The 24,764-nt window shown below is 52.5% G+C and overlaps 11 protein-coding genes across 11 annotated transcripts; 5 read left to right on the forward strand and 6 right to left on the reverse strand.

Annotated features, from left to right (window-relative positions):
- Positions 1 to 722: 722 nt before the first annotated feature.
- A1O1_08603 (uncharacterized protein) lies at positions 723 to 1,757 on the reverse strand (the record flags this gene model as incomplete). The annotated part of the gene is made up of 1 exon (XM_007729462.1): positions 723 to 1,757. The coding sequence occupies one exon, from the start codon at positions 1,755 to 1,757 to the stop codon at positions 723 to 725; it is 1,035 nt and encodes a 344-aa protein (XP_007727652.1).
- Positions 1,758 to 2,324: 567 nt separating this feature from the next.
- On the forward strand, positions 2,325 to 4,352 carry A1O1_08604 (AAT family amino acid transporter; the record flags this gene model as incomplete). The annotated part of the gene is made up of 7 exons (XM_007729463.1): positions 2,325 to 2,621; positions 2,683 to 2,790; positions 2,845 to 2,934; positions 2,996 to 3,487; positions 3,545 to 3,720; positions 3,771 to 4,062; positions 4,131 to 4,352. The coding sequence occupies 7 exons, from the start codon at positions 2,325 to 2,327 to the stop codon at positions 4,350 to 4,352; spliced, it is 1,677 nt and encodes a 558-aa protein (XP_007727653.1).
- A 1,214-nt stretch (positions 4,353 to 5,566) lies between these two features.
- A1O1_08605 (uncharacterized protein) lies at positions 5,567 to 6,577 on the forward strand (the record flags this gene model as incomplete). The annotated part of the gene is made up of 1 exon (XM_007729464.1): positions 5,567 to 6,577. One exon carries the CDS (start codon positions 5,567 to 5,569, stop codon positions 6,575 to 6,577), a length of 1,011 nt encoding a protein of 336 aa, XP_007727654.1.
- Positions 6,578 to 8,115: 1,538 nt separating this feature from the next.
- A1O1_08606 (uncharacterized protein) lies at positions 8,116 to 9,790 on the forward strand (the record flags this gene model as incomplete). Its single annotated transcript, XM_007729465.1, has 2 exons — positions 8,116 to 8,273; positions 8,332 to 9,790. 2 exons carry the CDS (start codon positions 8,116 to 8,118, stop codon positions 9,788 to 9,790), a joined length of 1,617 nt encoding a protein of 538 aa, XP_007727655.1.
- Positions 9,791 to 10,413: 623 nt separating this feature from the next.
- A1O1_08607 (dolichyl-phosphate beta-glucosyltransferase) lies at positions 10,414 to 11,857 on the reverse strand (the record flags this gene model as incomplete). The annotated part of the gene is made up of 2 exons (XM_007729466.1): positions 10,414 to 11,622; positions 11,747 to 11,857. The coding sequence occupies 2 exons, from the start codon at positions 11,855 to 11,857 to the stop codon at positions 10,414 to 10,416; spliced, it is 1,320 nt and encodes a 439-aa protein (XP_007727656.1).
- Positions 11,858 to 12,313: 456 nt separating this feature from the next.
- Positions 12,314 to 13,180, reverse strand: A1O1_08608 (ADP-ribose pyrophosphatase; the record flags this gene model as incomplete). Its single annotated transcript, XM_007729467.1, has 3 exons — positions 12,314 to 12,844; positions 12,958 to 13,050; positions 13,118 to 13,180. 3 exons carry the CDS (start codon positions 13,178 to 13,180, stop codon positions 12,314 to 12,316), a joined length of 687 nt encoding a protein of 228 aa, XP_007727657.1.
- Positions 13,181 to 13,880: 700 nt separating this feature from the next.
- A1O1_08609 (uncharacterized protein) lies at positions 13,881 to 15,810 on the reverse strand (the record flags this gene model as incomplete). Its single annotated transcript, XM_007729468.1, has 2 exons — positions 13,881 to 15,472; positions 15,546 to 15,810. 2 exons carry the CDS (start codon positions 15,808 to 15,810, stop codon positions 13,881 to 13,883), a joined length of 1,857 nt encoding a protein of 618 aa, XP_007727658.1.
- Positions 15,811 to 17,192: 1,382 nt separating this feature from the next.
- On the reverse strand, positions 17,193 to 17,717 carry A1O1_08610 (uncharacterized protein; the record flags this gene model as incomplete). The annotated part of the gene is made up of 1 exon (XM_007729469.1): positions 17,193 to 17,717. The coding sequence occupies one exon, from the start codon at positions 17,715 to 17,717 to the stop codon at positions 17,193 to 17,195; it is 525 nt and encodes a 174-aa protein (XP_007727659.1).
- A 3,568-nt stretch (positions 17,718 to 21,285) lies between these two features.
- On the forward strand, positions 21,286 to 22,111 carry A1O1_08611 (uncharacterized protein; the record flags this gene model as incomplete). The annotated part of the gene is made up of 2 exons (XM_007729470.1): positions 21,286 to 21,344; positions 21,412 to 22,111. The coding sequence occupies 2 exons, from the start codon at positions 21,286 to 21,288 to the stop codon at positions 22,109 to 22,111; spliced, it is 759 nt and encodes a 252-aa protein (XP_007727660.1).
- A 181-nt stretch (positions 22,112 to 22,292) lies between these two features.
- A1O1_08612 (20S proteasome subunit alpha 6) lies at positions 22,293 to 23,185 on the reverse strand (the record flags this gene model as incomplete). The annotated part of the gene is made up of 3 exons (XM_007729471.1): positions 22,293 to 22,931; positions 22,984 to 23,095; positions 23,148 to 23,185. 3 exons carry the CDS (start codon positions 23,183 to 23,185, stop codon positions 22,293 to 22,295), a joined length of 789 nt encoding a protein of 262 aa, XP_007727661.1.
- A 455-nt stretch (positions 23,186 to 23,640) lies between these two features.
- On the forward strand, positions 23,641 to 24,133 carry A1O1_08613 (uncharacterized protein; the record flags this gene model as incomplete). Its single annotated transcript, XM_007729472.1, has 3 exons — positions 23,641 to 23,679; positions 23,733 to 23,946; positions 24,000 to 24,133. The coding sequence occupies 3 exons, from the start codon at positions 23,641 to 23,643 to the stop codon at positions 24,131 to 24,133; spliced, it is 387 nt and encodes a 128-aa protein (XP_007727662.1).
- Between the last annotated feature and the right edge of the window lie 631 nt (positions 24,134 to 24,764).

Here is a 24,764-nt window from a genome sequence, read left to right on the forward strand (position 1 = left end):
TTCTGGACAGAAGATTGAGGAAAGCCCTTGAATAAACGTCTCCGCCATTACTAACTGACAGTCATCATTCAACCTCGAGGTACTTATACGCAACGGGCGGTGCAGCTGCTGGAAGCACGGATGAAGAGGAGACACTGACCGCGACATAGTTGATGGGAAGCGAAAACCCACGGTGACATGGTAGTCTCCGAATACGTGTGGACTATCCAGGATTCGCTAGTATCAAAGCTCTACTCTGGAATCTGACTCGTCTATAAGGATCCGATCCATCGGGACTGTGACCGACTGTTGTGGACCCCTAACCATGTGCCACGTACTCCGTGGAGTCCCTTAATCGAGGTCTAGACACTTTCGCAAATACTTCCAGCCTTAATCGAGGCTTCATTAATGGAGTTCCGATATAGCGATTCTACGCGGGACTTGTAGCTACTCAAAAATCCAGGTCCGAGGCTCGGGTTGGAGGGATAGATCTAAATTACTAGATACCTGGGTATATATATGCACTGCCCTTGTCTTACTTCCACAGGACGAACTCTCAACAGTTGCTATATCCATGCCCTAAACTCCAGGTTTTGTGGCCACTTTAGACATTGTTTGAGTAATGGGCGACTGAAAGAAAAAAGCTGTTTTGGTGGAATTGGGAATAATGCCATGACTTGATTCAGGGTATGGTCTAAGTGAAGGAGATCAAGAATTCAACCATGGTTGCCCATAAGAGCGTCTTAGATCTCCAGTGCCATCGGGTCAAAGAGCTCTTGTATTTTGGAGATATTTGACCCTTGGTAGGCGTACAGAGCCAACATGAGCAAAATCCTTGCCTTCTGTGGATTGTAGCATCCTGCAGTGATGCATCCTTTACGCGGTGCTATGTATGTCGAGACCAGACGTGAAGAACGAACCACTGGGATTCCCGCACTCAGGAGTTTCTGTTCAGACGCGGCCCATTCCAAAGGCAGAGTCCCATCGCCAGTACAAGCCACCACGATGCCCGCAGCGCCGTGGTCTACCACCAGACGTAGAAGGTGAGCATCCATCTCCTGGTGGCCATAGAGGATGGCGACTTTTGGCAAGACGACACCCCGGCCACTGACGTCCAAGTATGGGTGTCCCGAGGAGCGACTGGGCGGATAGTAGAATACAGGACGGTGGTCGACAAAAGTCCCGACCAGGCCTTTGTCACCAGCATCGAAGGCGTCCACAGCTCGGCTGCTGACTTTGGTTGTGTACATTGCAGAACCAATGCGATTGGACCATGTCATCATCACGCCTCGACCGCAAGCCGTGGGCGACGCAGCCAGAGAGACTGCTTGATATAGGTTGAAAGGACCATCGGCGCTGAGCGCCGCGGCTGGCCGCATAGCCGCGACGAGAACTATTGGTGCATGGCCGTTGTATGTGAGGTCGAGAAAGGTCGCTGTCTCTTCCATAGTGTCTGAGCCGTGGGTGATGACGAGGCCATCTGGCGCATCGGCGGAGAAAACATCGTCGATCACGTTTCGGAGGTTGATCAGAATTTCAGAAGTCATATGCTCACTTCCTATCATGCAAAACTGTATCGTGGTGACTGTGGCAAGCTTGTTGATGGCAGGGACCTCAGATAGAAGAGCGTCGGCCTCCAGGCTGGCATCGCCATAGTTTGTTGTCTGAGCGGCCGATTTGGCAACACTGGCAAGCGTCCCTCCTGTAGCTATAATGACAACCCTTGGTAGCTTCCTATCTATCCGTGAGGCGGAATGGACGGATTCAATGTCGGTCATGATTGGAAAATCGATGGGAAGGTGAGGATGTGAGTTCGAGGCGAGTATGTCCCAACCAGCCCTACCGCTCTTAAACCAGGTCGTGGCAAGGGACTCATACCAGTATCTCCATTATCGAGATCGTACCACACGACCGGAACGGAAATGTTTGAGTTCTGCGCTACACTCATCAATTCAATCTCATCCGATCCTCTTGTGAGGTGGGTCAAAGAAGTGGAGACCTTATCGGTTCACTAAACTCCTTTTGGAGCGGGCTTCGCCCTCCGAAGTTCAAATTTGTCGGAGGTCTATATCAAGTGGTGTCCTTTTCCAGTTTCTCAGAGTATTACTTATTTGTCTATTGTGGCGCGGGATGCGTTCTCCGAAGATGAGGCTTCCCGGAGTTGTCGTTTGACCAGCCTACCTCTCCACCATGTCGAAGTGTTTATCTGCTCAGGGTTCTCTGATTCAGCTCCTGCCGTAGGAACAGAGTTAGGACCAGAGATGCCAAGAATATAATAAGGGGTGGACATCCTTCCTCGCCTAGAACAACATCACCATCACTGGAAATTCCTACTGGTACAGAACATGGAAACAATTGAACTGAGCCGAGGGCCTGACCTCGAAAGCCTCGACGCTGGAGACATAGTCAAAGCGGACAGATTGGTGGAAGAGGAAGCCTTCGAGATATACGGCAACCAGCAGAGTGCCGCTGAGTATGGATATGTCGCTCGTGATCTCAACGCCCGTCAGCTCCAGTTCATTGCCATCGGAGGGGCGATTGGAACCGGGCTGTTTCTGGGTATCGGTCGTGCCTTGACTCAGGCAGGCCCTCTGTCTTTGTTTTTGGGATACACGGTCACCGGAATCGCAGTGTACGGCATGGTAAGTCTCGCAGAAACCATGGTACTCTTTGACCCATTGACTGACTTGCTGTAACTGGAAGATGCAAGGCTTAGGCGAGATGGCAACGTGGTTGCCGCTTCCAGGCGCCATTCCTCAATTTTGTGCTCGTTACGTCGACGAGTCACTCGGCTTTGCTGTGGGTTGGAACGTAAGTATCACGGAGCTCTACGGAGGACTGGCCATTCGAGCTGAAATCATCTAGGCTTGGTACAATTCCACGATCATCATGTGCGCCGAAATATCTGCAGCATCAGTGGTCATACAATATTGGCATGGCGTGGCCAACATCAACGTGCGTCCTAAACCTATTGCCGCACCATATCCAGAGACTAGAGGGTTGACCAGACATGCAGGTTGCGGCGTGGATAAGCATCATCATCGTTTTGATAGTTCTCTTGAACATCTTTGCAGTCACCATATTTGGAGAGGCCGAGTTCATCTTCGCGGTGATCAAAATCGTCACCCTGATAGGCCTGCTTATCCTCGCTCTCATCATCGACGTCGGCGGTGTTCCAGGCCAGCCTCGACTGGGATTTCACTACTGGAAATCGCCAGGCGCCATGAAGACCTACAAGAGCCCTGGGGATCTCGGTCGATTTCTCGGTCTGTGGTCTACTCTGACCAATTCCGCCTTCTCATACAACGGGGTGGAGATGATCGCTGCAACTTCTGGGGAGGCCCAAAACCCTCGTCGGAATGTTCCAAAGGCGGTGCGCCGGCTCTTCTGGAGGATTTTGTTCTTCTACGTTCTGGGATCTCTAGCAATTGGAGTCCTCGTCCCGTACAACGACACAAATCTTCTGAGAGCCCAGGCCAGTGGCTCAGCCGGAGCAGCACAGTCACCGGTAGGCACGGGCCGGGATGCGCATGACTGACCAGGACTTCAGCTAACGTTTGCCTAGTGGGTGATTGCCATTGTCAGAGCTCATATCTCTGCTCTCCCTTCTATTGTGAATGCCGTCATCCTGACCTCTGCTGCCTCATCTGGCAACGCATTGCTTTACATCGGCAGTCGGTACCTCTTTTCCATGGCACAGCTTGGTCAAGCGCCACGATTCTTGCGGAAATGCACCGATAGGTACGCTTCAGATTTCGAAGCCATATAACCCATTTGCTGACTGATTACAGAGGCATTCCGTATTGGTGCGTTACAATAACCGCTGCTTTTTCAGGTCTCACATATCTGTCATGCGGCGACTCGGCAAGTGTGGCATTCACCTGGTTTCAGAACCTTGCCACTCTGTCAGGTCTGTTGACTTGGTGGTCGGTTCTTCTGGCTCATCTTCGCTTCCAGTCTGCGTTGAAGGCCCAAGGCATTGATCGCAACACTCTTGTGTTCAAAGCTCCTTTTCAACCATACCTGACCATCGGCTGCCTTTTTTACTTCAGCCTGGTCATGTTCTTCAATGGGTTTTACGTCGTGAGTCCTCCTCCTTCCCCCTTCAGTAATTACCGGGTATGCGATGGCTAACCACTGGATTGTTCAAGTTCATGCCCTGGTCCGCCAAAGACTTTGTAACCTGCTACGTTGGGCTCCCGATCTTCGTGGGACTGTATGCCTTTTGGAAGATTCTAAAGAGGACAAGAATCGTCAAGCCAGAGACGGCAGATCTTCACTCCGGCAAACAAGCTCTGGATGCCATGGAAGGCACCTGGCCCGAGAGAAAGCCCTCGAATTTGTGGGAGAGAATAGTCGATTGGATCTGTTAGGGACATGTAAATTCTCCGATAGAGTGCACGATCTACGTAACTGAATGATAATCTCGCATGTGGCCATTGTTTCAAATATAAAGCGTCATTGAGTCGTGTTGATGATTACAGATCATCACCCAGAGAAAACCAGTTTTACAAGCTCATTCCATAGTCATCAGGTGCCGGAAACACATCCAGATCATTGATGTTGAGACAGGGGTTAGCAGAAAATCCGTCCGCTCTTCTGGATGAAGATCCATGAGGCTCTGGTCCTGAGTCTACATGTGTCTTGTCAGGAGGTACGTGAGCCTTGCCCTCTTTGCTCTTGTGGCTTCACTCGTCATCTACTTTCAGGAGGATAGCAAGGCTTGTTCTAGCTTCTCAAACCACCTTACGAGTTTGACACCTCGGGCAGTCAGATATGAGTGGGGAAACAATGTCTGCATAAACTCCGACGGAGAATATACGACAGCCGTCTCGCTTCTTCCGTCGTACTATCGGTCAAAAGTACGTACCAGATGGCGGGAATGATGGGCTTAGATAGGACCCAAACTAGCCTCTATAGACTTGACAGTGGAATAAAGGGGTATGACACGAATTCAATATCAATCAAATCACATCACCTCACCCGAGGCGTAGATATACAGCTCCGCAATGCCTCAATACTGCAGTGGCCTGAGAAATGATTGTGCCGGCCATAACATGCCGATCGATAAGACAGTATACGGACTTCGTTCTCCGCCGGAGAACCGCCCCACTTGATGCTATCCCGAAGGTGACTTGCGTACTTCTGTCACCACATGGGCCCCCTCTGGATGCATCTCAAATAGGTAGATAGGATTTGTACACTATAAGGTCAAACTTCGGAAAATCTGCAAAGCAGTCATCGGCGAACAAGAGATGAAACATTGGTGACGCTATAGGCCAGTGATAAGACGGTGTTCAACTTCCGAAATGATTCCACCCGCTGGGTCAACCTCCGACAATTGGCTTGAAGCCCCCCAATCCACCCCCCCTTCTGATCTTCCTGTTTGTGCTTTGGGAGGAAACGATGTCCATGTAGTTCTGAAACCCCATGTGAAGTTCAAATGCTCCGATGTATTACAGATGTTGTCTATGTATCTCAACTTCAGAAGTGTATATCCCTTCAGACTTGTACCCCTCCCTCAACGCAGAAGTACAACCACCCTTACCCCCGCCTTTTGGAATACAGCACAGTCCTAGAGTGAATGATGGCAACTGTATCCGTCCATGCTTTGAGCGCAGGCTCTTTGACGCTGCCTGAACGATTCTTTGTCACACCTGCCGATCCAGCAGTTGGACACAGCGTACCCTCGCTCTCGTTCTTGATTCAGCACAAAGACAGCTCGGCGAATGTCACACGGATTCTATTTGACCTAGGTCTTCGGCGGGATCTCGGACTTTATCCTTCCCCTGTACAGAAGCATTGCGAGTCACGTCGACCGTTGACTACTCGACCCGACGTCGTCGCATCTCTGGCGGCGGGAGGTCTTGTTGTGGGCGACATTGATTTGGTCATTTTCAGCCATATTCATTTCGACCACGTGGGTATGCCTCGCGAGTTTACGCACCCAACCCAATTTCTCGTCGGGCCTGGCTCTCTCGACCTTTTGAGTGGCAAGCTGAGTCTTGACATTGGCAGCCACAATGCCTTCGAGCCTGATCTCCTGCCCCTTGACAGAACGGTCGAGCTACACTCTCCTCTACAATCTTTGTCCACAAAGTTGCCTTCTACCGAGCTCGATGGTGCAGATGGTTCTCCTGGAGCAAGTAAATCTTTCTTGTGGAACAGGCCATTGGTCTGGACGCCTTTCGACCGATTTCCTCATACCATCGACCTATTCGGCGACGGTACCGTGTTGATTGTAAATGCCCCGGGGCATCTTCCGGGCCACATAAACCTGCTTTGTAGAGTGGCTTCTACAAAATACGTCTACCTAGCTGGCGACTCCTGCCATGATGTCCGCCTCCTCACGGGCGAAAAGGATATTGCCATGTGGACCGACGACAGAGGCAAGAGTTGTTGCATACATGCAGATATTCCCAGGACCAAGGAGACTTTAGCTCGTATACGCGAGGTTCGGACCAATGGCTTACGTATGGAAAAAGACGAATTGGATGGAGAGGAACAAGTCGCAGAAGTCGAGCTTGTTTTTGCGCATGACTGGATGTGGGAGGAAGACGCTAACAGAAGAGGCAGGTTCTGGCCTGGCAGCTTGTGATTTTGATGTATTGGTCTGTGGAACAACACGCAGAGAACACCATTTGACCAGAAGATCTAATGGACCTGCCCGACCTTCTCACAGGTGTAAAGCCGTATTTCACGCTCAGCTATACACTAGGTAGTAGGCAATCAGCCCCTTTCCGCTCTCTTACGGTTAACAGCGTGCAATCAAGAACAAGGCTGTGTGGGACACTCATCCGCGCTTCGATATCCACTCTGAAGGCGTTGTGGACCCTCAAATCCCCTTTCAAGTTAAGCGGTTCATGTCCAGCGCTCCGTGCCGCTCAAATAATAGTACTACTACTAGTATAGTATAGTATAGTATAGTACTACTATACTCAGCCCAGATCCTGACATCACAGCCTTGATCTCCAGGAGACTCTTGACTACAATCACCTTGTCTGTCGAAGACTAGCATGGACATTTCAAGCAGGCAAATTGTATCTACGTTTATTCGAGTACCTGTGGTCTCTCATCCGGTGTTTTCAACCTCGCTGACATCTCGTGATCCAACGCGAATGCGGGATCCAACATCGTTCAAAATCAGCCTTCTCGCTTTCCACGGCGTACCTACAAGGCTCGCAAAGTAGGGTGGATTTGAGCGTTGCCATTGGAACTTGCAGCCGCCGAGTTGATGCACGATGATGTCCATGATCACCTACCTTCGAATGAAGATGACCACAATGCATGTTCTCTTACCTTCATCAGACCTCGCAGCAGAAATCCTATGATGAATGCGATGTGTCCAGAACGGTACCGAGACCGAGCAGGACATCACAAGATCCTCAGATATTTTAGGACAATATTCTCTCCCATGATATACTCATGAAAGACGCGCTGCAAATAGACAAAGTGGGCGTCAAGTACAGTGCTCTTTGCTTTGAACTGGCAGCCGCGGGGCTCTTGTCTGAGTTTCCCTGCTTCGTGGTTCGAGGTATATCTGATGATGCCCATTGCCGACTCTCACAAGAATGACGCTTTCGCCGCACTTACGGCTGCAGCATATGCCCAAGAGTATCTAAGCGTTGTCAACCCGACTACGGCGGATACTGAGGGAGAGGACAGTTCTGTTGGTTCGGAGCACTCCCTACTATGCTTTCTAAGTCGGCTTCTGATCACCTACTAGTAGTGCAGCTGGGTCATAGCCGGCGCTATCTAGGTATACTAGTGGACCGGATTTAGGATACAATAGTGGGCATAAAGGTGAGAGAGAGGGTAGTATGCTGTTGTAAAAGCGGCATGATAGCGTCCTCCTCTCTCGCCGCTATAGCAATCCGGAGCACTAGTGCAGAAGACATCGTCCTCTTACCTCATTCCGGCCTTTAGCCTCGGCACCGCCACATCTCTCCCTCATCACTCCCAATTCGATAAATGTGATCGATCAATAGACCGCGTCCTGGAACCGCTTGCTACGCCTTCTCCTCCTTGAGAAGCTCCTCTTTGAGGACCCCATCTCCCATACCACCTGCGGTCATGAACCACTCCACGGCCGACTTGTACCCGAGATAGAGGTACTACCTGTTCCATCCCACCACCATGATCTCAGCCACACGTCGCTGGCTTCGGCGGAACCGCAGTGGGATTGCCATTGGTGCCGGCGTTGTTGGCGCTACATACCTCGCGGGACAGTATGTCTTAGGCAAGATCAATGAGGCGCGAGAGCGCATGCAGATGGACAGGATAGCGAAGGAAAAGTAAGCATGTTCTTTGCCCCTGGCGGTTTTTGGAGGCATTCGCTCACCTATGGCCCAGCATTCGACGACGATTCGAACAGAACCAGACCGACTGTACCATCACAGTCCTCGCCCTTTTACCCACGCTGACCGAAAATGTCATGGAAGAGCTGCCTGTCGAGCAGTTGACACACGAACTGCAGCAGAAGAAGGCTGAACGTCTGGCACGTGCTTCAGGTGAAGGCAAGTCCGAAGCCTCCAGCATGCAAGATGGGGATTCTGTGAGCATGTCCAGCTTTCAGACTGGAAGTTTTGTGCATGCCATTCAATACCCCATAGAGGGAAGTCAAGGTGGAGCACGAAGAACAAAAGCACAGCTTTGGAATGAGTTGAAGGTCACATCCATCACACGAGCGTTCACGTTGATTTATTGTTTGTCGCTTCTCACGGTCTTGACCCGGATTCAACTCAACCTACTGGGTCGGCTGAACTATCTATCCTCTGTGATTTCGCTGGCGCGACCTCCTCCGCCGGGACGCGCCAATTCGATTTCGCTGGAAGACCACGACGATGGAAGCGTGAATACCAGTTTCGGCAACGATTTCGAGACCAACAGAAGATATCTCACCTTTTCATGGTATCTTCTGCACAAAGGCTATGCACAGATCATGGCCAAAGTAAGAGCGGCGGTTGAAGAAGTGTTTGGAAGCATCTCGCCAAATGAGGGAATCACGGCCACTAGGCTTAGCGACTTGGTGCTCGCGGTGCGGAGGCGCGTCGAAGGCGGCTCTGAGCAGGAAAGATATGCCACGAGATGGCTCCAATACATGCTGCCTCCGAGGGACGAAGAAGAGGCCGTCTTGATCGAATCAGGCGTCATCACCCCAACCTTATCGTCCCCACCTGACCCGACGTCTGACGGAGAGAATCCATCGACACAGAGCACATCTGCTCGGATTGACACCTCGACAGGGCCTTTGCGGCGCCTCCTGGATGAGACGGCGGACCTGATCGACTCACCGACATTCACCAGAATCCACTCTCTTCTCTTGGGGTCGATGTTCTCTCATCTCATCGACTCCAAGGTCATTCAACAGCTGTTCCCGCAGCCAGTACCCATGCGCTCTCATTCGCCCTCCTCTTCGATCTCCAGCGCGCCTCATCCGCGCATTGTAGAGCTCGATTCGGCCGTCACAGTGGTCCCCGGTGAACCGCGCGTCAAGCTGGCCAACATTCTGGCCGTCATCACCCGTCAGGCACACGCCATCGGAAACGGGAACAGCCCTCCGAACGAGTACCTGTCTACCGCGGAAGCTGAGGTCAAAGAGCTGGAGGCGTTTGCGGCCGTCATCTACACCAGCAACGTGGAGCAGAGCGTTGAGGAGAGTCGACACAGTCCTGCGGCGGACAGTGGGCTGAAAGGTGCAGAGGGAGTCGCGGTCAGCGATGTAGGGACGGAGCCGGCGGAGGAGATGGTCGAGAGTAAGCTCGAGAGTGCGTGGACTAAGGTCACAGGATCGTCGATTGCTTCGAGATGATCTATACAGGTCGGGTCGACTCTTGGACCTAGGACATGATGCCGCTGTCCAGCGGTGGAATAACAGGGGGTGTAAAGGCTCATCAAGGCTCATGATGGATGTTGATTGAACCGAGAATGAAGCAGGCTTGTCGCATTCCCAGTGGCCTTGCGGATGGGATTGCTTGGGGTTCTCTCCATGTGTCTTATGCTACAGCTAGCAAGGAAGATATGCTCAGATATAATATTCCCCATTTTTGACGGACTCGAGACTAGAGTCTATGATTGGCGTCGAATGACACATGGTACAGGCTCTTGTCGACCAAATCACTCTTCCTTTTCCAACTTGAACGGTTGTTCCTGACACCAGAGGCTGTAGAGGCACCTGATACGCCGTTCCGGCAAGCGGAAAAGATGATATAGAGACCATGGTGTGTGGAAGAACACTTTCATCCCTCACTTTCTTCCTTGACCTGATATGCAACACTCTTTCGATGAGGTAAGCCTACCTAGATATAATATGTCGTGAAGACTCGGCAAGAAGGGGTGACCGTCTGGAGAAGAAAGACGCCAGTCTTATCCTGTATAAGGCTATCTAACTTTTGAATTTTCGTCATCATTATCAATTTTGTTTGAGTTTGATTCTCATCTTCTATAGATGCCAGTTCCCCAACATATCCTCAGCACGGCCAAGCCAAAAGCCATGGCGACACTGTCCCTGATGACATTCAATTTACTCCCGAAGACCTCCTTCCAACCGACGGCGACCTCGACGACCGGAACGCCGGCAAACTCGGCCAGCATGAGCATTTCGACATCGAAGATCCAGCCGTCCATATGCATGTGGGGCACGATGTAGGGCAGGGTCGGGCGCGAAAACAGCTTGAAGCCGCACTGGGTGTCCTTGATGCGCGCGGTCTGCGGCGGGGTCATGAGTTTGAGGAGGAAATGGAACGAATGCATCAGGAAGTTGCGCAGTTTCGAGCGCTTGACCACGGCCTCGCTGCCGACGAGATGGGCGCGACTGCCCACGGCGACGCCGCGGCCCAGGTCGTCCTCGATCTCCTGGCACGCGGTCACGAGTTTGGTCAGGTCGGAAAACTTGGAGGCGCCGTCCGCATCGGCAAAGACCACGTATTGGCCCCGGGCGTGGCGCATGCCGTGGGTCACGGCGCCGCCTTTGCCGCGGTTCTCCTCGAGCGACACGAGCCGGATCGACCCCGGCGGGATCTTGACGCCCGTGTCGCTCCGGTGTGTCCACGGCCCGGACAGGCGGCGTGGGTGTTTCGGTAGAATGTGCGTTCGTGAAAACGTCTGCACTGTCTGCACCGTACGGTCGGTCGAGCCGTCGTCGATGACGAGGATTTCCCAGCCTCGCAGTGGAGGGGGTGACGAAGATGATGAGTTCTTGGTGTTCGTGCCATTGGCTTGCCTGCGTCGTGCGGTGGGTTTGTTGTTCAAGTTTGCTTCGACCACTTTCTCGCTTGAGGTGGACGTCGTTGTGGTGGTGGCGGTCGTGTCTGCCTTCTCTTGGATCTCTCCTGCCGCGGAAGACCCATACTCCGTCTCCAGGAAATTGACGGCCTCCTCCAGCATGCCGGTGAGTCTGTCCTCCTCATTGAACGCCGGGACGACAAGCGTCATGAATAACTCCGGAGGTTCGATTTCTTTCTCCAAGTCGATTGGCTTGTCTTCTTGTTTCGCCTTGATGTATTTCCGGAGGATGTCATCGTACCAGCACGGCAGAGGTTCCGGCGTGGTGACTTGGCCTGTTTTGTCGACTGTGGTGTATTTCTTTTCCGAGGGTCTGGCTTTGCGTGGGTTCGGGACGAAGAGGGTGATGAACAGCCATATCTGCATGCATGGTATACGGTTAGCATTACACCCGGTTCTTCAGGTAGGGTGCGCACTGCATGTTGTTGCTAATGCTAGACGGCAGACAGGAGTAGATGGGCCGAATAGGACAGATATTGCATACCACCAACACAATTGTAAAGGCTGCCCAGATCAAGACGAAGGGCACCAGTCGCCATTTGAAGAAGCCATCTCTTGGATATAGGTCGACGAAGTGTCCGCCCATTACACCCATGGCGGCGACTTCGTGGCCCGAGGGCACCTCTGACTGGGAAGAGAACGCGACGTTTTCCTGGGCTTGAATTCAACTCGATCAGGTATCACAACTCAGGTGTTCAAGTGTAAAGGTGATATATTCGCAAGTGCTGGCATTGAGGCTGCACGTAGAGCGCCGGGAGTATGCCTGTACTCTGCAGGTGTAGGGTAAATGTATGGCTTTGGGCGACTTTGAAGTGCAGATGACATCTGTTAACATTTCCGCGATAGACGAATCGGCGTGCACGATACAAACTCCCCGCATAGGCTGTTATACAAAAGTCTCCAGGTCCGCCATCAGGGTCGCCAATGTTAGTTCAGGGTCCAATACTAGTAAACTTGTGTAACCATCTTGCGAGTAGGTACCTATTTAGGTACAACAAAGTGTACTGGAGTGTTCTCGGCCTCCGTCTTTATGTCTGTCCCTCTATCGTCCTCATGACGGCTCCTTGTTCAACGCGTCTTTCCACTTCTTCGCCATTTCCATCCCTTGCGCCAGTGTGCCGACTCGAGCATCGACCGCAAACCCCTGTCTATCGAGCTCCGACAACTCGTTCCACAGATTATCCAACGGGACAGTGAAACACTCAATATATTCGTTCTCCTCCAGCTCGGGCTTGAGATTGCCCTCCTGGTTCCTCGGATCCGACATGTCCACCTCGACAAAGATCATCTTTGTATTCGTGTTGCACATCCCGGGATCGTTCCACATCAAGAATCCTTCTGCTGCACTGGCATCCTTGGGTAACGTAGCGACGTAGCCCGTCTCTTCTTTGAGTTCGCGTATGGCCGCTGTCGCAGGGTCCTCGCCCTCATCGATGAGCCCGGACGGCGCTTCGATCGTGACCTTGTTGAGCGGCGGCCGGAACTGTTTCTGCAGAAGGAGGGCCGGGCCCTTGGAGGATTTGGGGTCGTTCAGGACGGCGATGACGCCTACACCGTCGACGTCGGTGCCTTTCGGCCGTGTCTATTTACAGACGATCAGCGCCGCGCAATGTGTAGACTCATCCTTCGCTCAAAAGAAGTGTAGCCTCCAGTGGAGCAGGGGCAAAAGACCACCACTTTGGCCAAGTGACATACCTGTCGCTCGGCCGACTCCCAGGTCCTCTCCTTGCCCGCAGGGTCTTGGTAGGTTATCTTCTTCAATGTGAGCCATTTCGCTTCTTTCGGGTCCTAAGGTCCTTCAGCAATCAGCCGCAGGGCTCAACATGTAAGTCATCGTCAGGAGGCTCAGCCATACCATTGTCTCGACCGCCGTGACCTTGGCCGACAGCGGCGAGTACGTGGACATCTTGTCGGCCATCTTGGGGACTCGGAGTCGAGCAATGCACGGTCTATGAGTTCTCAGGACACGAACGCGAACACTGGAAGTCGTCGTCAAGGGAACTGTAGAACCGAGACTCGCTTTCAACATGTCATTGTCAGATGGCTGATAGACGCAAGGTCGAGGAAGGATGCATTTACTACTACTACATTGCGAATTCGGAGACGGAGCCTCGAGTCCTACGTAAAGGTAAAGGCCCTTAAGGAGACCAATCATGACGTAGCTGGGATAAATTTCTGGATACGGCTTAGCTCCCTTGCTGCTTTAAGTTGCTGCTTCAAGTTCAGCCTCGTCAATTCTGCTTGTTTTGGTTTGTAACATCCAACATATCTCGTTTCCTGTCTCATCATCGGCTCTCATGTTAGGATTGCACCACTGGTCACTGTGTGGAAGCAATGTGTGATGTGTGTGTCGCAATGTGATGAGAACTCCTTGATCAAGCAAGCCCCCTGACGTCTTGTGCCCAACCGACAGCCGTCCCCACGTACTCCTTCAGTCCATTCATTCATCGCGCAGTTTTCGCAGCCAGGAGAAGCTAAGTTCTTTCATGCCACCGCCACTTCCTCAACCCCATTGACAGCTCCATCATCGCACCTAAGGCACGGCAGCAATCCCGACGCACGCGTAGCAAACAAGCTCCTCAGCCGCGCTGACGTCCAGCAGTCGAGGCGTTGTGATCTTACTGCAACAATCCCATCTTGCGCAGCTGGTCAGCCATGCGAGTCTTGACAATGTTGACCTCCTCCGAGTCCTCGGCAAATGCCTTTCGGACCAAAGCCAGGTTGGCTATGAAGTTCCGCAATCTGACATTATCGTTCTGCGCATGGGCGCCCGATCTCTCCAGATGTCCTCCGTACATGATGGCAGACTGCACCTCGATTTCCTCCTTAGTGAGATCGGCCAGCCGGGCTGTCGAGTTGTTGGCTTGTCCCCAATCATCGAGCTGACTGACGACCTGGGAGTCCGAATAGCTGAGTTGACGGGGCACGGGCCATGGAAGAACTCGCATTCTCATTCGGTCGCGACGGCGTCGGTGGTTCAACGTGCCTTTGCTCGGTCTATCTTTCGTAGTACCACCATTGGCACGGCCTAACGGGTTGAAGACCATGCGATCGACAAAATCTTGGTGGCAGATGTTTGGGTCCAAACGACACAAGGCCTCCATTTCCCAGCCCTCGATCTCCGTGCTGACTTTGATCGGCATGACGGGTGACCACTTGAGTGGGCGATGTTCGCCGGTGAGTAAGACTCGTCCGTACGGGTCCAACAAGGGGCGGAACTCGTGCGGTGACTTCTTGCGGCGGCCGTTAGCAGGGGTGAAGTCGTACTGACCGATGGGGAATAGCTCGAAGAGAATGTCCGGCCGACCTGCATTGCGTTTGCTGGTCCAGTCCCGATACTGTTCTTGACGAAGCGTGGTGTTGTCTGTGTTAAGCAACCACTCTGCATACGTGGCGTAGAGGAGGTTGTTGTCGTCTACTTTGATGTACGGCTCGTTGTTGATGTTGATTATCTGGACGACATATCGAAGGCGCGTGGTATGGTCTGCTTTTCGGATCCAGATTACCGGAGGCATTGCGGGCATCTGGATCACAGGAGCTTGTACTTCGACTTGATCATCTTCGTCATCTTCGTCATCATCATCACCATCATCATCATCATCGTACTCCTGCATACGGGTGCCTGTCTCGTCGACCATGGAGGTGGGTGCACATGCTGGCTGTGGGATTTCAGGCAAGTTCGAGAGCTGAAGAGGAGGAGGAGCTACCTGGTATCTGTTGGGCGCAGGCGGTGCAAGGGCGTTGGCTTGACGATGATTCCTGGATCGAAACGCCGGATTGTCAAAAATACCTCTCGGGGGGCTTTTTGGACGTCGACGATGGTCCTGTTCAGCAGCCTCATCCCCCTCGGCACTTTGCAATGGGTTGTGAGCGGCCTCAGTTTCGGCGAGCTCGGCGTTGATGGCGTCGCTGACCATCTTGGCCAAAGTTTGCTTTCGCACGCGCTCAGCATATCGAAAGTAGTCGTATGGCTCCAAAGAACCACTACGGGCAGGACCTTTGTCCGGAACATTGACGTGCTGAGAACTATCAAGTCCATCGTCGTGGTTGGCAAAAGCTACCTTTCGTGGGACATTCGCATGCTGATGACCGATGGAATCAGCGCCCTGGTCGACAACAGTGCCTCTCTGCGGGATGTTGAAATGCTGATTAGCAACAGTCTGATCGACGACTCGGCGAACGCTGCCCTTCTGCAATGGGACATGAGGCTCTGCCAAACCATGATTAGCTCTGCTAACATTCAAGCACCCAGCCACAACACCAATCTTCTGAGGAAAACATACCTCCTTTCTTTACTGCTTGTTTCGCCTTCTCTGCCTCTGCTTTCTTCACTGCCTCTTCTGCTTCTGCTTCTTCCTCTCCTTCCAAGCGAGTCCGCTCATACGACTCTTGAAACTGTCCAATTCCCAAATGTATGTATGACGGCTGAGACAAGGGTGCCGGCGGTGGTACTTGAAACGCAGTCTGCATGTTCAGGAACTGCGCTGCCTCTCCTGCAATGGACAAACGATCGAGACCCAGGCCATGGCTGATGCGATTGTTGGCCATGGTGCCTGGCCGAGTTTGGGTTGTTTGTGTTCGACAAAGAGAGGATTCTTGGAGTGCTATGTGGTGTTCTGTTTCAAGGATATCCTTGGAGAGCAACTGATGAACACAGCCGATACAAGAGAAAGGGAATAGAGAGAAGAAGAGAAAGAAGAGATCACACTGCAAGAATAACAGTGACTTTGCAAAGTGTCAGTCAGTCAGGCAGGCATTCATCAAGACCAGTGAGTGAGTCCCGAGTGAACAGGTTTTCCCTCTGCAGAAGTTGTTCTTTTATTCCCTTTGGCTGCGTTCCGTTCTGCTTTCTGTCTGCTTCCGTGCTTCAATGTCTAGGTTACTGCTGCGTTTTAGGGAGGCAGACGCCACGGGTGATATCAGAAAGTGACTGCCCGTCACTGGATCATTTGTTCTGCGCGGACAACACAGTCCCCAGGCTGGTGAGCGTGAGGGTGACTGGCACAGCAACACTATGAGTTTCGTTGGGAAGTGAGGCTACAGGCCACGGGCGAGGCGCGGAAGATATCATGGGACGCCGTCCGTTTCTTGGACCAGTTTGACTATCACGATCGATATCAAGCACTGTTTTTGACCATACGGTGTGTGATATCTCAGAGCACTGGCAAACGTTCATCACAAAGCGAAGACACACTTCTAAGGAAGCGAAATGAACATTCCGGCGAGAGAGGGACACACAGACAAGGCAAGGCAAGGCAGAGCCTTCCTCAATCCGGCACATCAACTGTCTCCTTTACTGCTATTGAGGGGGTTTGAAGCACCAGGGTGGAAGCCTCGTCTTCGCAGAAACCCCCCGAAAAGTAAATGTCCTTCGAGTTCGAGTATGAAGATTGGCTATCGGGTGCCGACATTCGCCCTCTTTGGTCTCTGATGGACTCAGCGGCACGGCCTGAACCGGAAAACTATGTAGGAAGAAAGAGAATGGTATCGTGGTATATTCACTACGGTCATCGATGGATCAGCCGGGGTTACCTCAGTGAGTCGCTACGAGCATACTTCTGGGTGGGCTCAGACCAGCGAAAAGAGAAGGGAGAGTTCTATGGAGCGGTTGTGCTCATCGTCAATGTCTGTCCATAGCAAGTAAGCCCTCCATATTTCCAGAATCGCGAACGTACCAAATCCATGATCTGATATATAGCCATTGTACGGAGTCAAAAACGCCGTTTAAGCATGGTCCCAGTGAGACACGTTCATGGCTTCTTTCACGAGCGAGACTGCCAGGCGTTGTGTCGATGCCCTGGACGAGAAGCTCTGCCCACGCAGTGAGAATAACCAAGCAATTCACAGTGACCATACTACAGATATGTTCCAATCAGTCCTCACATTATGTCATTAATTAGGTATAGGGCTATACGACTTTTTCCAAACGCTCAGAAATTGGTGGAAGGCCTGATATGGCCAGCTCGGATGGGCACTCGCTGATGCAGGGGAACTTCGGGATCCACGCCACGGTACCCAGCCCCCGACTGCGCTGCTGCAGGCCCAGCACTTTGGCCGGGCAGTTCATATGACTCCTGTGCAGACTGCTGGCCAGAATAATATGGTCCTCCGGCCGAATCAGCAGATGGGCCGGACACTCCGGAGATGTTCCGTTGGTGAGAGGCTCGAGGTTGAACTTGGTCATCCGGAAGCTGGTGGACGTTGCGCTGTTCTTCAGGCATTCCGTGAATCTCGGCAACATAGCCGGCCGCGGTAGGATCCATCGGGGCCGGCTGTTGGAATCGGCTGGTCGGCTGATGTTGGCCACTGCCCTCCGAGTATTCGCTTTGGTCTGAGACAGACAGGTGCGAAGAACCCTGAGGCGGCGGTGATGCTGAACCCCACGAACGGACTGCTGCAGCGCCGGGCAGAAGTCGATCCGGAGATCGAGGTGGAGGCGACGGTACAGAATTCATAGGTTGAGAGGGCAGCTCAGATCGTATATCAGATCGATTCGAGGAGTATCCAGCCACAGCCGCCATGGCACCCATCGTTGGCGGTCCCCCTGTCGAAGGGCCTCCCAAGCCGCTCATGCTGGGCAAAGGGTTGTTAGGATATCGATCGGTGGCAGAGACAGAGTTTCGTCTTCTCCGTCGTCTCATGAACCAGCTGTACCAAGCGCCGAAGATCGCGGCGGCTAGAACAGCAACTCCCACGCCAACGCCAATACCAGCCTTGGCTCCAGTCGATAGACCACCACCGCCCCCGCCGTCCCCGTTTGATAGCGCAGCAATAGAAGGAGTGCTGCCGGGTGTGCTTGTGAAGGTACCGACGTCCACCACTGTGGTGGCAGGGTTGGTGGCAATCACCACGGAGGTTAGTGTCTGAAGGCCCGTTACGCCATCCGAAGTGGTTGGAAGCACTTTAGTGACGTATGACGTACTGGTTGAAAAAGAGACAGAGGAGCTACTGGTGGTAATCACCACCGGCGGTGCCGTGCTGCTTGTTGTGTCTTCTGAGGAACTCGACTCGGTGGTCAAAGTGGATTCGGAGAAGGTCGATGGGGTGGTGACTGGAAGAGACGAAGTGGTTACTGGAAATGTACTGGATTCGGTGGAGACAGAGGATGTGGGTATAAATGAATTCGATGAGGCTGCAGAAGAGCTCGGGGTTAGGGTAGTACTGGACACAGGTTGCGTGCTTGAAGGTATTGCAGCTGGCAGAGATGACGAAGATAGCGAGGACAGTGACGCTGTATACTCACTGGTAGGGCTGCTGGAGAAAGTCGAATCCGAAGACAAAAGGGACGAGGAGGTCTGCGGAGGAAGGGGAGTGGTGTCTGTTGTTGCTGGGGAAAGAGGGGAGGGCGAGGGCGAGGTTGTAGTGCTATCAGTAGTGGGAGTGGGAACGGGAGTAGGAGCTGTAGTTGACGATGATGGGTTAACCGGGGCGGGAGTGCCGGAGGAAGTGGACTGCGCGGTGGCAGAGGTAGATGAAGCAATACTGGAGGTGGTGATGGTGCTCGTGGAAGTAGTGAGTGAGGTTGAGGTTGATGCTGAAGTTGATGTAGATGTGGAAGTTGAAGTGGAAGTGGAAGTGGAAGTGATCGTTGTAGCAATTGGGGGAGAGCTTGTGGTAGCTGCCACACCTCGAACGTTATAAAAGCATCTGGTGCAGAGGTTGTGCAAGGCTGAAACAGAAAAGACTGGAGGGAGAACTGTGCATCCATGAACATACTGGTGCTAGACACTGTGGGAGTATCACTGGTAGTGACACTGATAGTATCACTGGTAACATCACTGGCAGTGGTGACTGCAGGCGGGGATGTATCGGTCGTCTCGGTAGAGGAGGTCGAGATCACTGAAGATGGGGCTGGAGTATCGGTGATGATGGTCGTCGGCGTGGTTGTATCGGGAACAATGGTACTTGTGGTGAAGGTTGTTGGGCTGATTGTTGCAGTGTCTGAAGTAGAGATGGTGCTATCAGAAGTAATCGTCGTAGCTGAGGCAGTATCTGAAATACTAGTAATGGTGGTGATCGCGGCGGAGGAGGCTGAGGCGCTGTCAGTCACAGTACTTGTGCTGTCTACTTCCTGAGCTGCCAACAAGGCGGCCAGTCTGAGCAGCAACAACAGCTGTAGCAGCTTCGCCATAGCTGAGGGCAGATGGCGAATGTGCCGCGTACTGTGCTGCGCAAAGAGTGTGCTGCTCCTGTCAATGATGAGGCTGTAAAACAGAAAGAGAAACCGCCAAAGAGCGGAACAGTGAGGTCTTGAACTCTGTCGGCCACCAGAGGCTCCCAGACCCTACCGCGAGGGTGGTCACTAAGGTGATCATCGCGCCCCAACCAGTCTCAGTCAGCCCAGGTTTCATGCAGTAAAAAGCTCTACAGCCTCTGAGACCTGTGGATGTGATGGGCAGCCCGCCTTACAAGAGCGGCGGGGTTCTTTTTTCAGCTCCCGCTCATATGTGCTAGTCCATTGGCGCACAGACGGAGTAGTGCCCGAGGGCGGAGAGATGGAGTCAAAGAGCTGCGTGGAATCGGCCACAAATCGACTAGCTGTCAAGACCATCGGCCCAGCATGCAAAGGTGGGAAGGTTAAATCCAATGGGGCGCTGACGGCACAAAGGGAGGATTCGGAGACGGCTGGAAGCCAGCACTGGTATTGGCGGAAGTGTATCCTGTAGGTCTTATCTTGCTAACGAACCTGGAAGCCTCGGGCTCAAGAAAGGTAGGTTCAACACGAGAGGTCTAAGCGAGGCATGCAGCGCCATGCAAGGACATGCGAGAGGATGCAGCTTTGGCATATGATCTTGCGGTTTGGTGCCGTGAGGCTGATACGAGGGACTCGTCGTGGGAGAGAGATGTGACCGGAGAGCCGCCAGAAGGAGAGTGAAAGCCGATATAGTAAGACGAAGAAAGCAAGTTGCATGACCAGTGCACTGCATCACTGAAGCCAGTCAAACATACAAGCTCTCGTTCCGACGATGAGGTTGCCATCGATCGACGACGGGAGTAATAGTCTCGTAGTATACAGAGTAGTAGTGAGCAAGCGGGAGCACTTTGGAGCCGATGCGACCTTGATTCCCGGCGTCGAGCTGGGGGGCGCGGGAGCGGGAGGAAGTGAGAAGAAAACTGCTCGGTTTATGACAGGTGTTACATAACACATTTGACAGTAGTGGTACCTAGTGATTCCAACAGAGCAGCCCCATATCAAAGATCAAAAGCAAGTGATGAGACAAGAGAAATAGTAGAGTCGGATTAGGTATACCTAACAATAAAAATAGGTAATAATAGGTCAATGCTGTCGGTGGTCTAGGTACCACACTTTAGGTGGCATGATGAGAGACGATCCAGGACTTTTGTCTTTCTTGCTGGCGCAGCGCAGGCGGGGAAACTCAAGCCGCTCCACTTCTTTTCGCTTAAGTTCTTATCAGCTCGTGACTTTTTAGCAATGATAAAGAGCTGCAGACCTCCAAAAACCAGCATGAAACCGCGCAGGCTTGAAGCACTCCATCTGTTGTTACTATTGATCGATGCAACAGTGGTCTACTACCGGTAGTAGTAATCCAGTCCAGTCGAGGTCAGCCGTTGCGGTCATGATATTGTTATTATTGTTGCAGACCGAAGGTGCCTTCTATGCCTGCCCACTCATGGTCCGCCGCGGTCAGCTCGGATGCCTGCGACGTCATCCTGACTCAAGGAATTACAGGTTCAACCTGTCTAATGAATCTGTGCTCGACACGTTGCGGTTCTTGTGTGGCCGTGGGTTACCAATGTTGGTATATTGCCAGTGAAATACTAAGATTGCAATTACAACCATCCACCGGATTTCCTTGCCACATACAGGCGTTTTCCTTTGGTCTGGAGTTGTAGAATCGTTGTCTCGGGCCTTCTATCCTTTGCTCCCGAATTCACCGACTTTGATGATTCACCGAATCTTATGATAAGAAAGAATATATAATTCGATATCTCCTCTGTCTGGCTTCCACACGTCCATTTTGCTTCCGGTCATAAAACGTCGAACCTCTCTCCTACTGTCCTATGGCAACCGCAAATGGAGGTTCCTCGTCTGAGGACAAATCGCCTGTGGTTTGTGTCTTGTGCGTCTCAGAGAAGAAGAGCCCCCAGCAGAGATGCATACATGAAAAACTAACATAATCACTCAAGCTGTGGCTCTTCGCCTGGAAAAGACCCCGTTCACCTAGAGTCGGCGCGGACACTTGCCGAGTCCCTCCATGATGCAGGCTACAAGCTCGTCTATGGCGGAGGCACCATGGGAATCATGGGCGAGGTGTCCAAAACACTGGTGTCGCTTTCAGGTCCTGGCTCAGTCCGTGGTATCATTCCTCGTGCATTGATCCGCACGGAAGTCGACACCTCGATTCGCAGCGAGACCAGTCAGAACGGCTCCAGAAAGGCAGAGCGGACGATGTCAGCTCAGGAACTGCAGCGCATCGACAGCAATGAAGACCCGGACAGCAAGATTGTCCCGGCCAACGAATTCGGGGCGACCACCATCGTGCCGGATATGCACACTCGCAAGCGCATGATGGCTCAATGTGTCGAGGCGGGCGGCCCCGGCTCTGGCTTTGTTGCTCTGGCTGGTGGCTACGGCACTCTGGAGGAGGTCATGGAGATGGTTACATGGAATCAGCTGGGGATCCACACGCTTCCCATTGTCCTAGTCAACGTCAATGGATACTGGACTGGGCTTCTAGACTGGGTCAAGAATAGCATCAGGGAAGGATTCGTCGGTGAAGGAGCAGCTAATATCCTAGTCGAGGTCCAGAGCGCGGATGAAGTCGTCGGGGCACTGAGAGAGTATAAGCTTGCCCCAGGGAGATACCAACTGGATTGGTCCAAATAAAGCAAAAGTTCAAAAAGTGAACAGAGGGGAGGAGAGGACAAAGATGGGCGACAGCATCATTGAAGCAGGATATCTTGATCTTGCCTCATAGTTGCCATTTCCACAGAACGTCTTGACCATGCCCTTTTGGCAGCCTTTACGCTCCTAACGCCGTACGATATGCTATCCATTTCCAAGTCTACTACGAGTCCGTCTCCATAGCCTCGCCACCGGCGTCTTCTGCCGACGTTGACTCTGCAACAGCCTCCAGCAGAGGAGCAATATCCTGTCCGTCGTACAATTTGAAATGCTCAGTCTTCTTTCTGCCATCCTGCTCGCCTACTCCGATGATCGCCAAACTGGTGTTGTCGACCGTCAACTCTTTATCTTGTGCAAGGCTCTCCTTCAAGGCCTGCAATGCATGCTTGATCAATTCATCCCGACTGCAGTCCGCAAATGCGTCCAGATGTCTCTCTAGATATGTGCGAGCCATCTGACTTCGAGCACCGATCGCACAGGCGAGCATCTCTTGAGTAAGACCGGAGGGCGAGAACTCGAATAGATGTGGTCCCAGGTCATCCACACCTGCAACCAGCAGTCCAACACCATATGGTCGCTTGCCGTAGTGTTGTGTGTTCGTTTGGGCACGATCCCCGATCATATTGACGATCCGTTCCACCGGTATGGGCCGACCGTAGGTCATCTTGGAAGACAGCGACTGTTGCTTCATGAAGTTCGAAAGGACGCGAGCATCAGAGGCGAGACCTGCAAGTGCGACCCCAAGGTGATCATCAACACCCACGATCTTTTTCTGGTACGACGACAATTCCTCTGCGTTCCTCTGAACGATGTGAGCATGATTTTCCGCCAGGACAGTCAGAACCTGTACAAACCTTGACAGCAGTCAAGACGACATGCTTCTTGCTGGCGACTCCGACCACCACCGAACCTTGCTTGACAGCCTCTTGAGCATATTCGACCTGAAATATCCGGCCCTGGGGTGAACTGCGAAGTGTTAGCCATGTCGCACACAGGACAGTTCCAGGAGCAGGCTCACAAGGTGACAGAGTCGTTATCGTAGTTATTTCTGAACATCTTGCCGGTGTAATGACTGGTGTAGCAGAGCAAGCAGAGGATCGATGGAAGACGATGGAGAGGGTGACGGATTGCAGATGGCCCCTACAATAAAATCGTATATTAGAGCCAGGCAATGGTAGACGCGCAACTTCTGGTTAGGCGCGGTTTGTCCCAGACTGCAGACTGCAGTGGAGGAGCTGCTCCAAGCCAGACTGCGAGTCGACCCCAGCCACAATTTCACTCTACTCTGTACACCTTCAATCGTCACAGCAAGACGGCCGCTCTTTGCGTATTCTACTCATTATTCAACAAATCTCATTCTATCTTTGTGGTATAGCACCCTTCTCAGCTCGTTCCAAGGACCTGCCGCCATTCTTCCGCATCCTAGGAGTCCCGAAACACAGCGAGCCTCATTGCGCCTCTTCCAGAACGAGCACCCAGTTGCTCAGTCAAGCTCGCATTAACCCTCAGTCATGACGGCCGGTCTCAAGACCATCATTGCCCTTTCGTTTGTTCGCATGCCTTAAGACTCTACCGGATGATATGGGTATTGACCAGTGCATAGGTCCTTGCCATTGGGTTTCTCCTCGTCATCCTTTCGGCTGCGTTATTCCATAATTTCCTCACCCTCCTCGTCGTCGCAACCTATGTATTAGCGCCAGTACCGAACTGGATTGCTTCAAGATGTGCCAACCCGGATGACTTCATTGAGAGCGGCTCAAGCGCATGGCTAGACCTTGGCCGGTTTGCTACGGGCTTCCTCGTTGTTATGGGCATTGGTACGTTTCGCGGAGCAAACACTCAGAACTGGACTGACATTATTGGATATCAGCACTACCGGTCCTCCTGGCACACTGCGCGCTCATCCAGATCCCGGCCATGGTGATGTCGATAGTCGGTGGGCTGTTGATATACGGAACCATCATCAGCTTTTCCCAATTCTTCAAGGAGGAGCAGGACTTTTAGCGGCGACAGGAGAATGACTGAACTTATATGCATGTGGAGGGCGTTAACATCTGCCCGAGGACTCATAGGACTCATTGGTCTAGAGGAGATTGGAAATATTGGACGAGAATACGGTGAACAGGATCACTTTCCATTCTGGGTGACTGCACGTCGACGTCTGCTATATCAGTATGAGTGAAGACAACCCCAATGGAAGACACGGTGTCCCGGCCGGTCCCAGGAAGAGAATGCCGGACTCACAGCATTGTGTCTCTTTGAGCGTTCTGCATCCGGTTCATCAGTCTCTTGCTGGCACTCGGCTCAAATGTCCCAGCGATGCCCCCTCGACGAGTCACCCATGGGAGAGTTGTGAGAGTAGCAGGCCACGAGAAGCAACGTATAATTTACATGACATGACAACCACTAGTTGAAGAGCAGAATGCCACCTAAGTGTTCAGTCCATGTACGTAGTTGTATGCTTAATGAAACGGGCAGCCTTCCAGGTACCAGGCGCCTGTCAAATGCATGTCGGGCGATAATCCCGAACTCCGGTGCCAACATCATCGTCACCAGCCACAATTAACAAACCGACCAGCCATTTGCGACACCACTGACCTGACTGCAGCAGTGCACCTCCAACTTCGACGTTCGC

The sequence above is a fragment of the Capronia coronata genome (assembly GCF_000585585.1).
Source record: "Capronia coronata CBS 617.96 chromosome Unknown acBCG-supercont1.8, whole genome shotgun sequence".
NCBI classification, from domain to species: domain Eukaryota; kingdom Fungi; phylum Ascomycota; class Eurotiomycetes; order Chaetothyriales; family Herpotrichiellaceae; genus Capronia; species Capronia coronata.